The sequence below is a fragment of the Podarcis melisellensis genome, assembly GCF_964234715.1.
Source record: "Podarcis melisellensis genome assembly, chromosome: 13".
In the NCBI taxonomy this organism is placed as follows: domain Eukaryota; kingdom Metazoa; phylum Chordata; class Lepidosauria; order Squamata; family Lacertidae; genus Podarcis; species Podarcis melisellensis.
Window position 1 is genome coordinate 9,911,642 of NC_138545.1, and position 16,807 is coordinate 9,928,448.

The following is a 16,807-nucleotide window of genomic DNA, read 5'->3' on the forward strand; positions in this document are numbered from 1 at the left end:
ATGCAGGTGATGATGGAAAACCAAACAGTTGTGGTTGAATTTATTTTACTGGGCTTCCCCAGCATCCAAAAGGTGCGAATTCTAGTGTTTGTGGGTGTCTTGGTGATCTACACCTTGACTGTCACAGGGAATATTGTCATCGTGGGCACTGTAGTCCATGACACCAGTCTACATAAGCCAATGTACTTCTTCCTTGGAAACCTTTCATTCTTAGGAATCATCTATGTGACCGCGACCATACCCAAACTGCTGGCCAACTTACTTTCAATCAAGAAATCAATCAGCCTAGCTGGTTGCAAAGCTCAAGCATTCTCCCATTTTTTCCTGGGGGCCACTGAATTCTTCCTTCTCACCGCCATGGCGTATGATCGCTACATGGCTATTTGCCACCCTCTCCACTACCATGCCATCATGAGCAGTAAGGTTTGTGTTCAGCTGGCTTGTGGCTCTTGGCTTGGTGGCTTGATGACGGTCTTGGTGCAGACGATTCTAGTGTTCCGCCTGCCTTTCTGTGGCCCCAATATCATCAATCACTTCTACTGCGATGTTGGACCACTGCTGAAGCTGGCTTGCACCGACACTCGCCCCATAGAGTGGATCGTCTTCATCGTGGCCACCATTGTGGTCTTCTGCAATTCCCTGATGACGGTGGTTTCGTACATCTTCATCATCTCCACCGTGATGAGAATCCCGTCAGCCTCTGGGAGGCAGAAAGCTTTCTCCACTTGCATTGCTCACTTGATGGTTGTCATCATGCTGTATGGGGCAATCATCTTTATCTACGTCAGGCCAAGCGGACATGCCTCTTTGGGTTGGAACAAGCTGGTATCCCTCCTAAACACCCTAGTCACTCCACTGCTGAACCCTTTCATATATACACTCAGGAACAAGGAAGTGAAAGATGCCCTGAAAAAGGGATTCACCAGGAATAAAGTATTTGAGGACAACAAATGGTAAATGAAAGGAGGATTATGCACAATGTGGATGGGATTGGGTCTAGTGGAACTTTTCACTGGGAGATGTACAGAACTCAGAAATCGCATCTGATCAACCCAGATACTTGTGCTATTTTCCCCAGGTATGGAGGTGTCAGTTTATAATGGACAAGAAATGGATAATGAACAGTAGGCACCTGAGGTTTAGGGAATATACTATTACCTATTACTGGGGGGGGGGGGAATACACATGTGCTATGCCTGAGAAATGGGACATTAGATCTTAGCACCTTCATATACATACCCACTGTGACTATGAACTCAGTTAGGTGGCATTGGGCAACTCACTCATAGCTCAGCATGGTCCCTTTTCATGAAATGGGGACTTACTTTATAGATATGTTTCGAAACTGGGTGAGAAATTAAAGATGTTGGGAGCTGACAAAATGTGGGCAGAATAAATTTGTGGCAGTAAGGAATAGTTCAAATTTTCATGTACAGTTGGATTATTATTTTTTAAAAAAAGAAATCATCAAATTGTGTTGGATTGTCAAATTATTGTTGCATTCTTTGGAAGATGAATGGAAAAAATGGCCTACAAAGATCACATAAAGCATTTTTACTTCTTTATTGATAGATCATGTCACACACAAAGCATATACGACTGTGGGCAAATTCAACTTTGGCTTTCTTATTGTGAATGATTATTTACTTTTGTGCTATGGTTGTTTTCATGCATTTTTTACAACTTTTTTTTTAAGTGAAATAAATAAAATAGAACATATTAGGTTGAATTCTTTTCCATAAAATGACATGAATAAGGGAAGATCTGTGTGACAGGAGATGCCTGGAAGTTGTCACCTCCTAAATCTTATCTAGAAGGAGAGGTATATATGCTTCCAGAGATGGATTGCTCTTTATCAAAGGAAAGACAACTGGAATGATCACCAACACCAGATGTAACATTAAGGACTATAACTTTAAGGAATTGTGCTTGAGCTAGATTCTCTCTCCTCCCTCCCCTTTCCTGTTTCCTTATGTGTCATGTCTTTTTAGTTTGTGAACCTAATGGAGGAACCATCTTAGAACTTACTCTGTAATCTGCTCTGAAAACATTTTTTTTTAAAACTAAATGGTAGGGTGTAAATGCTGTAAATGAATAAAATAAAAAAAATGAAAATCTTTTATAGAATGTTGCAGTTTCCCCCCTGCACTAAGGGAGTGCTTGTGTGAATGTGACAGTTGTAACATAGCCATAGAGTGGCCCTGGCAAGGCTTCAGTGTTGGATATGAGGACTTGTGTAGTCTAATGTGGTCATGGGATATTTGGGCAGGTTTGCCACAAGTCAATTCCAAAGTATTAAATGATGCTTCTCTAATTCATGATGTGTATATTGCAGCAAGAAAACTAGAAAATGTGTGCATTTGTGTATTTCCTGATTAGTAGTAAAAGCCTACAAGATCAGATCAGAGTTCACCAGGTGATTCCTAAAAGCTAATAGCAATGAGGATGTCAGACAATTATATCAGAGGTGTTTGATGGTGCCTGCCTTAACTTATGAAATACTTCACATGATGGGAACGTCTGAATGGGTTTTTGGTCCTCATCCTGTAAATAGAGCATATAGGCAAAGATCAGCAAAAATGGGAAGCTAATGAGATTGCAAAGAAAGTCCTCTAATCCACTAAAGTATTTTAGCTGCTTTGGGGTTTTTTTCTTTTTATGAAATAAATAAGGTAAAATAAATAAATCATCAAAGGAGTTAATTGTGTCTGGAGTACTTTGGATGAGTTTGTTTTCTTCTTCAAAAGAGTTGATCCTTCACAGATAACATGCCCTTGTTGATTAATTTCTGCATTAATTTTCTGCTTTGTGGAACAGAGAAAGTCTTCACTATATTTCCATCTTGAAGACTTATGCTATTGAAAAAGCTCTGAGAGCTAGAAATCTTCCACAAATTGGCCCCTTGATGATTATGAAAGCTCTTAAGGTTTCTAAATCTCTTGGGTTTGACAAGAATCTGAAATTGCCCTAAGATGCACTTGACAGTTCCAAAACCACTGAGAGTGGATGTTTGTGTCTGAATGGACAATTTGAAGAGAGAGAAGTGACCTAGACAAGAAAGCAACTCTTAAACTCAATATTTCATAATTACTGACTAACTGGAGATAACTTATCCGTACTTCAAAAAAAAAAAAAAAACAAGATCCTTAGTTACTTTTAGGGTGGAGATTATTTGCATTGAAAGCTCTTGTCCCTCAAAGGTATCTGGATGTTTTGCTTCAGATTTAATTGGTAGAGCCAACTACATCTAAGGCAATCTGGTATTACTTAATTATTTTATTTCTTAAAATTTATTTACCATTTGATTGTAAAACCAAAACCAAAAAATACTTCATATCTATTGTTTATGCCTCTGCTGTTCCAGCCTATTAGTATGTATTTATTTATCAATGCATTGATAACCTGACTTTTAGCCATAATTTCTGAGGGGCTTCACAACCCTTTTTAAAAAAGCAGAAAAAAGCGATACAATATATAAATTAAATTCAAGTTAAATTAAGGAAGCATTTGAACATCCAGTTTCGAGCAGTATGGCAAATACCATTAAAAGGACACCTAGTTCCCATTAAATATTGGGGTGTGTGAGAGAAGTGTCTCTTGCAGTCACATGAGAGGGTCCAGAACAAATGCGAAAGAAAAGGGGGTTTCACTCCATTTAGAAATAGCAGCATTTAAAATATCTAACAAAGTGGAAGATGTTCATCTCTCTGCTTCCCTTTTTTCTTGATCCTTTTTCCATTTGTGAATCTATGGGACTCTAAGAAGCTTCTCTGAATCTTTTGTTAGCACCACTCATTTACTAGCAGTCATTATGACTTACTAGGTTTGAAGTTGATCACATCAATCAACAAGCCAAGGAGAGCCACGTCAGCTTAGTAGGATGTCAGTCAGTCCTACTAAGGTGAGTTGTTTTCTAAATAGTATTCAGTAAAAACTACCTGCTAACCAGAAGGTTGGTGGTTCGAGCCCATCCAGGAATGGCTGTGAGCAGGATTCCTGTATTACAGGGGCTTGGAATAGATGACCACCAGAGTCCTTTCCGTCTCTATGTTTCTATGATTCTGTGAAAAGGCTAAACAGCCTTAGAAGACTAAAAAAAAAAATTGTGCATGAGCATTCCTGGGGGCAACTACCTTTATCAGCTGTGTTCATCAAATGAAGGTCTTAAAATATATTTGCTAGAATAACGTGTGGTTCTGATGATGCAGCAAGAGCTCAGCTTCAGTTTGTTGTTGTTTAAAAAGTATGTTCCATTGCAGAGGGCAAAGAATGGATCCAGAGACCAACAACCAGTCATCAGTGAAGGAATTTGTTTTCCTGTCTTTCCCAGCCCACCGTGAGCTTCAGATCTTCTCCTTTGTGGTCCTGCTTTTCACATACCTGCTCACCCTCATGGGAAACGTGGTCATCCTCTCCATTATATGGACTGACCTGAGACTCCATACTCCTATGTACTTCTTCCTCAGTAATTTGTCTTTTCTGGACATCCTATTCACTACCGTGATTGCCCCCAAAATGCTGTCCAGCCTCCTGGCTGAAAAGAAAACCATTTTGTTCACAGGCTGCATCACTCAGACATATTTTTATTTCTTCCTGGGAACGGTGGAGTTTATCCTCTTAGCAGTCATGTCCTTTGATCGGTACGTGGCCATATGCAATCCATTAAGGTACACCATCATTATGAACGGACATGTGTGCTTCCTTCTGGTTCTGGGCTGTTGGGTAGGGGCTTTCCTCTCAGTTCTTTGCCCTACAGTTGTTGTCTCCAGACTTCCATACTGCCGCCGCAACATCAACCACTTCTTTTGCGACATTGCACCTCTGCTGGAAGTAGCCTGCGTAGACACTCACTTCATTGAGCTCCTTAACTTCCTTCTGTCTTCTTTGGTGGTCCTCAGCTCATTGGTGCTCACTGTGGTCTCTTACAGCTATATCATCTCCACCATCCTGAAAATCCCATCTGTCCAAGGGAGGCAAAAGGCCTTCTCCACCTGCGCCTCTCACATCACTGTGGTCACCATCGCTTATGGGAGTTCCATCTTCATGTATGTCCGTCCAAATCAAAGCTACTCTCTGGCTTTTGATAAGGTTGCTGCCATCCTGACCACAGTGGTGACTCCTCTTTTGAACCCTTTCATATACAGCCTCAGGAATGAGAAGGTCAAAGAAGTTTTGAGGGAAGCCCTAAGCAGGACATTTTGCTCTAAGGAGGTGGTTTCCTGATTCAGGCTTGTGTGCCATTTCTTCCCATGTAAGGAAGTTAAGGACTGGGAATAATCTTTTGGACTTTAGAGCTCAACACCTTTGGAGCATCACTTTAAACACATTTACCTGGGAATATGTACAACTGATCTCAATTGAACTTATTTCACTGGACATGCATAGGACTGTACATTTTGGGAGTTACAGTATACCATGAGATTTAAGATCATACAGGACTACCATACATTTAAAGCACATGACTTCCATTAAAGTGTTACACCTCACAGAGCTATAATTCCCAGAACCCTTAACAAACTACAGTTCTCAGGATTTTGAGAGGAGATACCATGTGCTTTAAATATGCTGTATACGCAGCATCCAGCATTTAGTAAGCTATCTGTTTGACTCACAATCAATATAATGCAAGGTTTTGCATTGTTAGCTCCACATCTCCAGAACACCATTTTGCTACAGACACATCAAAATACTCCAGAAACCCTCAAATTCTTGTTTGGCCTAGCTTTTAACAATTTGGATTAAGCAGGTTAGGGTTAAGAGCTGGTTTCCATCAAATATAGTATGTTATAGAGCTGATTTGCCAGTACAGCTATTCCTAGGAAAAGTAGCCAGGATGAGAGAGAGAGAGAGAGAGAGAGAGAGAGAGAGAGAGAGAGAGAGAGAGAGAGAGAGAGAGATTTGGTCTCTTCATGTATGTGAGACCCAGTTTTCACCCCTAGTCCTGCATAAGCTGGATAGTGGCAGTCTTAAACATTGCCCTCATGCCAATGCTGAAATTGGAAGTGTGTGATATTGAAGAAGACAGAGTTCCTTAAAGAAGTTCTTGAAAAAATGTGTTTAAAATTGCAAGTGTGATGCTTCCTACCCATTGCTACTAGTAGCACAAGAACGGGGGGCCTTCTCTGTAGTGGCCCCCCCATCTATGGAATACTCTCCCCAGGGAAGTTCACCTGGAACCTTCATTATACACCTTTAGGCGCCAGGCAAATATGTTCCTTTTTTCATCAGCCTTTGGTTGATCCGACTGACAGACTATGCCCTTTTAAAATGTGTTTGTTTGGTGTTTTTTTGTTGAGGGGTTATTGGGTTGTTGTTTTCATATTGATTATATATATGGTGGTTTTTATGTTGATTTTGCTCTGTGAACCACCCTGAGACCTTCTGAGTATAGGGCAGTATATAAGTTCAATTAAAAAATAGTACTACTACAAACACCAGCTCCCTCGGCCTGAAAACAAGATGAGCACCCCATCCCATAGTCGCCTTTGACTGAACTTAACTGTCCAGGGTTCCTTTACCTTTTAACTTACTTTGTGCTACTACTAACTTCTCCAGTGAAAGAGAAGGTGAGATGTGGGTTACCTTTTTAGAGGAGGATTCTGAGAAATATTTTTTGGATGATGTATTTGGGGCACATATAATATTAAAGCTGCAATCCCAACCCCATTTACCTAGGAGCAAGCCTCACTACATTCCATGTGAATAACATCTGAGTAGGCATGGTTAGAGCTGCAGTGAATTTTCAAAATGGCAGTGTGTTGTTGTTGTTAATTGTTTATTAAGGTCAGTTTTTTACATCATGCACAAATGTCAAGTAGTTTCCTTTCATTTGTGGAATGATTTACACCTTTGTGTACATGTCATTTAGTGAATACCATTTAATTCCTTCAAACTTGTGGCTTTGCTATTGGAATTGTCAGTTACTACTGCAAGCCACTGTGGCTGCTCTTTGTGTACTCTAAGACCCTCTGTATTCAGTTTAGAGGCTTAAAATGCAGTGAGGTCTCTTTCAAGCTGCATTTTCATGTACACATCCAAGATGGAGTGAAGATATCTTCACCCAACATGAATTGCCTGTTTGGTTTCCCTATCTTTGCCACACACACTCCCATGCTGGAACTCCTATTCATGAAACTGCCTTCTGCACATAGATGCTCACCTATGCATGCACAACAGCTGTTTCAGATGAACAGACCTGACTTAAGTACAATGTGGACAAGAAGTAAGTGATCATGTGTACAAAACTAGGATTGCAAAAATAGGAAATTGATTGCTTGATTTTTGCAAATGGGGAAGTTAAACCCCTTATTGAATTCCTCCTCTTTAAACGAATGAAATGTTTAGTTTTGCCCAAGTGTGGCCTTATGTTGTCCATGTACACTTCTGAGAACAATGGTTTCCATGGATCATTCTGTGTTTCCAGATCTTAGACAAGAAAAGCCACACACACACACCTGATGCAGTCTTGTTCTGATGTTTATATAGCCCACCTCTGTAAGTTGTGCACTAGGGTGAATTTCATATGATCGAATATTTAACAGGCATACAGTCTTGCTGAAAAGAGGGAGGGAAAGGATCAGCTGATTTGTCTAATGGCCCTTATTAAACCATCAAACACTTGATAGGGATGTTGGAAGATGCATTACAATGAGTCAGACTACAGGTCTATTGAGATCAGTATTGTCTACACTGGCTGCAGCTCTCCAGGGTTTCAGACTGGGGTTATCAGTAGCAGTCAGTGTGGTGGGGCAGAGCCACATTTCTTTTAATTCCCCTAACAGACACTTTGTGTAAATCGGGTCCTCCCTTAAAGAGGGCACGTGTTGCAGTGAGGCCTGGCAACCAAACCCTGTGTTGTGGGTGGGTACGATTGGATAGCCACAACACCCGATTGGTAGGTTCCTTGATGCAGGGTTTGATCAGGCCAATGGGAGGAAGCCAAAATGGATCAAGGGACCTATATATATATATATATATATATATATACCTATGCACATGACCCAGAGCTTCCTCTTTCGGTGCGTGGACCAGAACACCCGCCCACCTCTCCCTATTTTCCATGGCTGTGTGCTTGACCTTGTTATGCCATCGTCTGTCATCTATCGTTGGGACAGGGGCACTGAAGGAATTTCCCCACTTGGCTGATTGGCTGGTGCCATTTGGGTTTCGCATGCCACGTAGCAAATCGTCACAGCTTGTAAGGGTGTGGAAAGGCTCTGGTTCAGGTGATAGGGATGGGGGAACGCTCCCACCATCCCTATGTGAAGGGTATTATTTCATTAAAGGAATCCAGGGACTCAGGGGTTTGGTCAACCCTGTGAGGGGGTTGTGCCTGTGCTGGAGTCCAGGCGGACATCTAGGTGGTGGACATAGCCTGTTCCCGGCTTTCTGCCTATCCGGGTTTTCACCCTAGACTCACCTATGCTGGTGCCCTGGGTCAGCGCTATCTGCAACGGTGCAGAGAGCTAGTCGAACCAGAGCCTATGCAACCACTCACTTGCTGTAATCAATAAAGTGTGGCCTAAATTCTGCCAAAAACCAAACCAAAATTTGAGTCTTGTCTGAATTTATTTAAGGGGGAGGTTTAAAGGTCTGAACACGCAACATCTTGTCTGATGAAAATATGTTGAGATCTCAAACGATTCTCACAGCTTGGTGACATTTTGCTTGTGTCTACTAAAGATAGTGACCAGCTGTGGACTCTCTTCTCCTCCACACACTCTTATGAACCAACATGACCAACTTCACATTTTAGGCATTCTGAATATTATGTCAAACTGTAGATGGTTGTTTATTAAGCCAGCTGAGATTCCAAATATGGATATTTGCCCATCTGAAGAATACAGAAACGCACACATGCACACACAAACCAGCTTCACCAGGCTTCTGCCTGACATATTTTATCTAGAGAAAACTCTACATAACTCTAGTTTGATCTAGATTCATAAATAGTGAGAATACTCATGAGACAACCCTTCCCTCTTGGACATCATTCTCATGAGAAATCATGCATATCCAACAAAACCATGTGTTATATTATGTTGAGAGACTTGACGAAATAGCCTCTCATGAGAAATGCTTGGCATGTGGACAAATTGGTTGCTTGGAAGATCAAAGAAAATAAATGACCTGCTCAAAAGCCGTCCTTTCTAATGAAGATTCTCCATTCCTGTGGAACTGTAGTAAGGATAAGCATTGTGTTATCATAGCAATTTAATCAAGTTGAAGCATTCATGTAGAACACAACTTTGTCATGTGATGGTGAAAATAGGTGCAAGATGGGGTCTAAAAAAGCCAAGAGGCATTGCAGCGGGTGTTATTCTTAGAGAGTTTCAGCCTGTTGAATGTGTTGAAGACTTTCCTTTATTTTGTATCTCTCAATTGCTTTCCTCTCCAGAAACATGAGACATTCTTTCCCACAATTGGAGTAAACATGTAATAAATCTTTTAAAAATAAGTAGAGTAGTGACATTTCTAATATATTGCATATACTGTCCTGGTTATTCATAAAGTGTTATGCACTACTAAAAACTTCCTTTTCAAAAAAATAAATTTTATTCAAAATTATAACAAAACATATTTTCCAAAAACATATACTTATTCCCCCATAAAACCCATCCCCCACCCCACCCCTGACTTCCCTCAGTTCCAGTCTTTGGTTTCTCCAATAATGCTATTTTCTGCATGTTACAGAGTTGTATAGATCCTCCAACTGTTTAGCTTATTATTATCAGTAAAGAAATTGTGAATGTTTATTCAAAACCTGCCAAGGAGTCCAGTTCGCTTTGTTGCATCTTCAAATACTTTGTGAAAGGTTCCCATTCATCCTTAAAGTCACAGTTATCCTTATTTCGTAGTTTATGTGTCAGTTTTGCCAGTCCTGCATAGTCCATCAATTTTTCTTGCCATGATTCTTTAATCGGAGTTTCTTCAGTCTTCCATCCTTGTGCTACCAGATCTCTCGCGGCCGTTGTCGCATACATTAAGATGTTTTTCAACTTTTGTTTTTAACATTTGTTAAAAAGACCCGAGGCATTTTTGTTGGGGATTGTAGGGAAAGACCTGCCAAGACTTCCAACACCATGTAAAAGGAGCTACCATGAGCTATCGTTGAATAACCAGGAAAAATGATAGAGGATTTCTTAGCTGATGGCGTAAAAGTGATGACAGAACTTTAAAACAAAATTCCATAAGGATCTATCTTCATTGATGGTAAGTTTATTTTCCTTCAGTGTTTCTGCCTATTATATTCAGGATGAATTGCTATTTTCTCCATAGTTTACTATTTTTGACTCTTCATGTGGCTTTCCATTTGTCTTCTTTTGCAGCCTAGGCCAGTTTAATTCTGTCAATCTGGAAAAAATCATTATGTGTGTGTGTGAAGTTTTGGACATACTTTGAACCACCTCAGAGGATTATTGGAGTTGTTCTGCTGTGATGACCATATCAAATACCTCAACTGTAGATGAATTTATTCTACTGGGAATTCCTTTCTTCCATGAGCTACACAGTATCTTCTTTGTAGTAGGTTTATGTATGTACATTATAACTATCCTAGGAAATGGGTTCATTCCCATCATTGTAGTCATTGAACAAAAGCTTCAGACACCGATGTACAAATTCCTGAGCAATCTTGCTTTTCTGGAGATCTGCTACTCCACAACAGTTGTCCCTAAGTTACTACAAACACTAATAAAAGCACAAACCACTATTTGTTTCTATTGCTGCATGACTCAGAATCTGTTCCATTTTATTTTTGGTGGTACAGAGCTTTTAATCCTCACGGTGATGTCCTTTGACCGCTATTTGGCCATATGCAAGCCTCTTCAGTACCCCATGATTATGACCAAGAATGTTTGTATTCAGATGTCCTTGGCTACCTGGTATGGATCATTCATCATTATGTTTCTTCAGTGTGCTATTATGTGGACGTTGCCTTACTGTAAGTCCAATATCATTGACCACTTCTACTGTGATTTTGGCCCATTGTTAAAACTAGCCTGTTCTGACACCAGCGTCAGTCAGTTACTGGGATTTATCAGTTCCATTGTGTTTGTCATCATGACCTTGATCTTCAACACAGTGTCCTACATCTTCATCATTTCCTCTATCCTTCGGATACCTTCAGTCAGGGGTCGCAAAAAGGCATTCTCCACCTGTACATCTCACCTGATTGTTGTTTCTATACTGTATGGAGCCTTGATCTTCATTTATGTCAGGTCTAATGTCCTTGCCCAATCTCGCCTGAGCAGAGTAGTAGCAGTCTTGAACACTGTCCTAATTCCAATGCTAAATCCTTTCATATATACAATTAGGAATGCAGACGTGAAAGCTGCTGTCAGGAGCGCTATCCATAAAAAGAGTGTGGCCCTCAAAAAATGATTTTTAAAATGTGCTTCAAAAAACTGGCTGGTAACAGTTGTCTTGTGAGAATCCTGAAGATTGAGACATTAGTATTTGACATGGATGCTGAGTGCAATGCTAGGGGCAAAGAAAATCTTAGCTTAGTGTTAAAGGCACACTGTAGGATATGTTCAAAAATATAATGCACAATAATGGTAATATTATAATAGAATTTGCTGCAGTATAGATCTTTCACTAATGCCAGCCATATTACAGTTATTACTAACTATGATTGCCAGTGGTTGTGCTATTATGTCGTTGTTATTATTGGGTTGTATCCAAGGCTAGTTCTACTAAGAGGAGACCCATTAAGGTTAATGAACATGACTAACTTAGATTCATTAACTTCAGCGGGTGTACTCTAAGCAGAACTAGCATTCTGCTTTGCTGTACCTCTGGATCCATTGCTGTTGCTTGAAACTCAGGTAGCCTCAGTGGCTCGGAGTGCCTTCCATCAGTTTCGGCTGGTGGCCCAGCCTAACTTCTGTTGTCTGCTCTGGAAGCCTCTAGGTTACATTACTGCTATACATTATATGTGCACCTGCCTCTGAAGACAGCTCAGAAACTTCAGCTGGTACAGAATTTAGCAGCCAGGTTGCTCACTAGGGCAAGAAGAAGGCTGCCCTAAACAAACAAACAAACAAACAAACAAACAAACACTTAAAACATCAATCAACATCTCCTTAGAATTTCAGTCCCACACCAATATTCTGATGTTTGGTTCATGTTACCAAGTGAAGTCTTCAAGTAGTTTTATCACTGAGAGTTACTCATCTTCTATTGTTTCATGCTCTAAAGTGATGACATTTATTTTAAATCTGTTTTTATATTTTTGTATGATCTGAAAAACCTTTTAGACTTGAACAGTGCAGTGCAAATGTATGTAAACTGATTAAAGAATGTGTGTGTTTGTGCGACCCAAATTATTCAATTGTTGCTTGTTGTTGGATAGAATTATGGGACAACATGATTTGTTGAAAGATCCTTATTAAATCACGAAAGTGACACTTTTATTTAGTCATGACTTATGGATTGTTTTTATAAAAAGAAACAACAGCTCTGAAAACTAAACCTTATTGCTACTAATTAACTCAGGGGCTGGTGGGTGGAAATAGCATTGGTGGAAAACCTCCCCTTCTCTCTGATCCCACCATGCCCCTAAAATGCCCCTTTTCATTAGGGTTGCCATATTTCAAAAAGTGAAGATCTGGACACAAATTCACTGCAGCTATTTCTGACCAAACACTGCTTCCATAAGTCTTCTATTTTATCCACGTGGAAATTTCCATCAGTAATTATTTTTCTATTGTTCTTTCTTCATCTAAATCATCTCACTCAACAAACATGTGCTTTCCAGATGTTTTGCACTACAACTTTCAACAGCCCCAGTCAGCATGGCTGATGATCAGGGATAATGGGAGACATAGCCAAGGGGACCAGATCTGGGAAAGCTATTCTAAAGTATTAGTTGGCCTTTATTAAGGAAGTCTTGAAATTCCTCAAATGGGTATTCAGCAGATGAGCAAGCCACCTTCCCATCTGCCTTTCTCATGTGAGTTTGCAAAGTTCAATCTGCAGAAAACTTTCTACCTGTTAATGAATCTTGTTAATAGCCATTGGAGAACCCTGCATTATTGGAAGTTTGCCATGTCCCTTGAGAAACATGAAGACTCCTGTGTTCCAAGACATACTTAATAAAATGTATTTTAAGTCCCATGTTCAGAGATTTGGACAAGTGCTTCTCGTTAGAAAGTGGACAAATGGAACAATCAATTGCTTGGAAGACAAAAGTGAGCAAATAACCCCCAACCAAAGCTGCCCTTGATAGAAAAGAAGGTATATTCTGGATAAGTTGTCAAGAAGGACAGCTTGTTACAAACTGACTGTACAAACGGTAACATTCAAACATTTTAGGAAAAACCTGCATTTGAATCATTTATCCCCATCCGAAATGTCTCTAAAAACAGAGAATTGAAGATGTACAGCAAAAACACTTAGGGGTGAGTGGAATCGCAATTATTTAAGTGTGGCTAATTTTACAAAATTTCAGTGTGGAAGCCCGTTTGAAATTTGCTGAAGTTTGCCTTTTAGTGTTTTGGTTATCAATCCTTTTTCCATTTATTTATTCGTTAATGGCTGGTTGCATTGTATTTTTCCTTCTTTTGCAGCACATTTCTTCTCCTAATTCAAAATCATGAGGAACTTCCCATTATTGAAATAAGTGGGTAATTATCCACCTAACAGTAAGTGGTGATATTTTCAGTGTATGCAAATCATGTGAATATTTCACTAACACGAAAAGTGTCAGAGAACTTCAAAATTTTGGTGTAAATTTAATGTCATGGCCTTAACCCCAAATATCCCCTTAATTGCTGAAAATGTTTTTTTAACTTCCCTTGTGTCTAGAAGTGTTTTTAGCAAGTAACCTGGACTCAGGTTACTCTCCACCACCCAGCATTACCAATAGCCAGGGATGACAGAAGTTGTCACTTTAGTTGGTCTACAGACCATAAACATCAAATATGGTTTTAAAACATTCACCACCACTGTTTTAAGGTTTTGTAAATTATGTAAGTGGGTATTTATTATTTGTGTATTTATTAAATTTATATCCTGAATTTTCAAAGCAAACCATAAGGTACCCATAAGCAACATATTTGCTTTAAATGTTCTTTATTATTTGGTTAACATTCTTTCTCTTCCTTCCTTCCTTCCTTCCTTACTTCCTTTCTTTCTCTTCTATTTTTCCCTAGTCAAAAAGTCTGCTGTCTAAATATGAAAACAATAACATCTTGAGCTGCTGCATCTTTGAAAGTCCAATAAATCTACAATTTTGCTTGATATATACTGTTGGTACTTCCAAGGAAGCCTTCCTTCATGAGTTCATTTGTTCATTCTTTCCCTTCTTTCTAATGCTCCTTTCGAGATTTAATTAAAATGAATCACATTGAATCGATTTTAGAAGTTCTACTGCTATTTTGATCATCCTCTGTTTAAATGACTTTTAACTGGTGGTTCATAGTTAGGTTATTAATTTGTTTATAATAATAAAGAACTTCCACTACAGATATGCCATTACCACCCACCCACCAGCCAGCATCCCTAGGCAGCCTAATTCTTGTTGCTTGCATCCATCTATCACTGTGTTAGCTGCACCAAAGTGAGCTCCGTGGAGCACAAGTTTAGGCAGTGTGTATGGAGGTCCTGGACTGCCCAGATGACAAGACCCCCTTCTCAGCCTCACTGATGTGGTCCAAAGGAAAGCAGAGTGATATGTTTGGCACCAGATGCCTGCACTAGTTGCCAGAAGATGATGTACAAGGTGCCACCCAACCATTTTAGGGACTCCACTCTGGGTTTGTGTGGTGTTTTCTCCTTAGTATTTTCTGCTCCTGAAGATATCCTGCAAGGCAATGGGGGTTTAGGATCAGAGTTGTCCTTCTCCTAGATGGGAACTCAGGGTCCTTCTTATACATGGACATTTGGGATGTCCTCCAAGACACATCTGAGGATTATTTGATGGTAATTTCCAGTGATGAATACATCAACAGTGACTGAATTTATCCTTCTGGGGTTTCCTTTACTACCTGATCTTCACAGAATCTTCTTCGTTGTGGGTTTATTCATGTATATTGTAGCCATCATTGGGAATGGCTGCATCCCCATCATTGTGGCCTTCATACCAAGGCTTCAGACACCAATGTACATCTTCTTGAGCAACCTTGCCTTTCTGGAGATGTGCTACACCACTACAGTTGTACCTAAGTTGCTGCAGGCCCTTTTAGAAACACGGACCACTATTTGCTTCTATTGTTGCATGGCCCAGAACTTCTTCCACTTCACGCTGGGAACTACGGAGCTTTTTATCATCACAGCCATGTCATTTGACCGCTATTTAGCCATATGCAAGCCACTTCGGTACCCAATGATTATGACCAACAATGTTTGTATTCAAATGTCCCTGGCCACCTGGTATGGGGGATTTATTATTATGATTTTTCAGCTACCCATCTTGTGGACGTTGCCATTTTGCAGTTCTAATGTCATTGACCACTTCTACTGTGATTTTGGCCCCATGCTAAGCATAGCTTGTGCCGATACCACCCCCAGTCAGTTGCTGGAACTGTTGAGCTCCATCCTATTTATTCTCTCAACCTTCTCTTTAAACATTCTGTCTTATGTCTTTATTATCTCAACCATACTTCGCATACCCTCTGCATTAGGGCGCAAGAAGGCATTCTCCACCTGTGTGTCTCATCTGATTGTGGTGTCTATTTTGTACGGTGCTCTAATCTTTGTGTATGTGAGGCCCAGCGTCCTGCACCCATCCCCAGGAACTAGGGTTGTAGCAGTCTTGAACACTATCCTCACCCCAATGTTGAATCCTTTCATATATACCATAAGGAACACAGAAGTGAAAGAGGCTGTCAGGAGTGCAATCCATAAAAAGAGGTGGACCCTGAAAGAAGGCATTTAAAATGCATTCCAAAGGGAAGAATTGGTGAAGTTCAGATTACTGATGGAATTATGCATATGGGTTCCTCCTCATTCCTATTTCTCTCATTAATCTCAATGAGAAGTGAGGTTCAAATCAAATACCTTTTTTGGCATCACAGTGTAAAACATTTAAAATCACTGGGATAATTAAAAGGACAAGGGTGAAGCTGTCAAAGATCATAAGAAACATATAAAAAATTTTAAGAAATTGTCCAATAGCACCTCAGAGACCAAGTTTGTTCTTGGTATAAGCTTTCGTGTGCATGCAAACTTCTTCAGGTATCTATATTGGCTGTGTCAGACCAACATGGCTACCTACCTGAATTGAAGATCATAAGGTCACACTGTGATCATGTGCACTTATATATTCTGCTTCGCCCTGTCTGTTCCCTGAAAGGATGGTTTGTTAGGAACCCTTTAAGGTAAAATTTTGGCTAAAAAGGAAGCTACTAAAGCAGTGGTATCTTTGTCCCGATTTGCCAGGAAAAACCTCGTTTGGCTTCTTCTTGGAGTTATTGACCGGAGCGCCAACATTTTGCTCAGCATCAGTTGGCGAGGTCTACTGTGTAGAGAGCAATCTAAGAGAATATGTTCCGCTGAAGAAGGTACTTCTTGGTTGCAGGCACACAGATGGGCTTGATATGGAGAATGTGAGAATCTGCCTTTGGTCACTGCAGAAGGGAAAGCAAGTGAGGTTTTTCCTCCCTCCTAGCTCTGCTAAAAATACAAACAAATCCTGAAAAGTATATGTGTTGTTACAAATATTTTTATATGAATGACATTATGTATACTGTATATTACACACACACTATAAAAACAGCACCAAAATTATATACAACAATGTCTATAGCTATATGAAAAAAATAGGCATTAATATGTTTATTCAGTTATGAATAATAAATATAGC

The 16,807-nt window shown here is 39.9% G+C and overlaps 3 protein-coding genes across 3 annotated transcripts; all 3 read left to right on the forward strand.

Annotated features, from left to right (window-relative positions):
• On the forward strand, window positions 1–5,223 carry LOC309356169 (uncharacterized protein; the record flags this gene model as incomplete). The annotated part of the gene is made up of 3 exons (XM_081887344.1): window positions 1–953; window positions 3,824–3,901; window positions 4,260–5,223. 3 exons carry the CDS (start codon window positions 1–3, stop codon window positions 5,221–5,223), a joined length of 1,995 nt encoding a protein of 664 aa, XP_081743470.1.
• Window positions 5,224–9,637: 4,414 nt separating this feature from the next.
• Window positions 9,638–11,586, forward strand: LOC309354946 (olfactory receptor 6X1-like). Its single transcript, XM_081885258.1, has 2 exons — window positions 9,638–10,212; window positions 10,329–11,586. Exon 2 carries the CDS (start codon window positions 10,438–10,440, stop codon window positions 11,380–11,382), a length of 945 nt encoding a protein of 314 aa, XP_081741384.1. The 5' UTR covers window positions 9,638–10,212; window positions 10,329–10,437; the 3' UTR covers window positions 11,383–11,586.
• A 3,352-nt stretch (window positions 11,587–14,938) lies between these two features.
• LOC309354947 (olfactory receptor 6X1-like) lies at window positions 14,939–15,998 on the forward strand (the record flags this gene model as incomplete). Its single annotated transcript, XM_081885259.1, has 1 exon — window positions 14,939–15,998. The coding sequence occupies one exon, from the start codon at window positions 14,939–14,941 to the stop codon at window positions 15,878–15,880; it is 942 nt and encodes a 313-aa protein (XP_081741385.1). The 3' UTR covers window positions 15,881–15,998.
• Window positions 15,999–16,807: the final 809 nt, after the last annotated feature.

Excerpts from the sequence above, each read along its gene's own strand:
- LOC309354946 (XM_081885258.1), top strand. The coding sequence starts at position 10,438 with ATGACCATATCAAATACCTCAACTGTAGATGAATTTATTCTACTGGGA.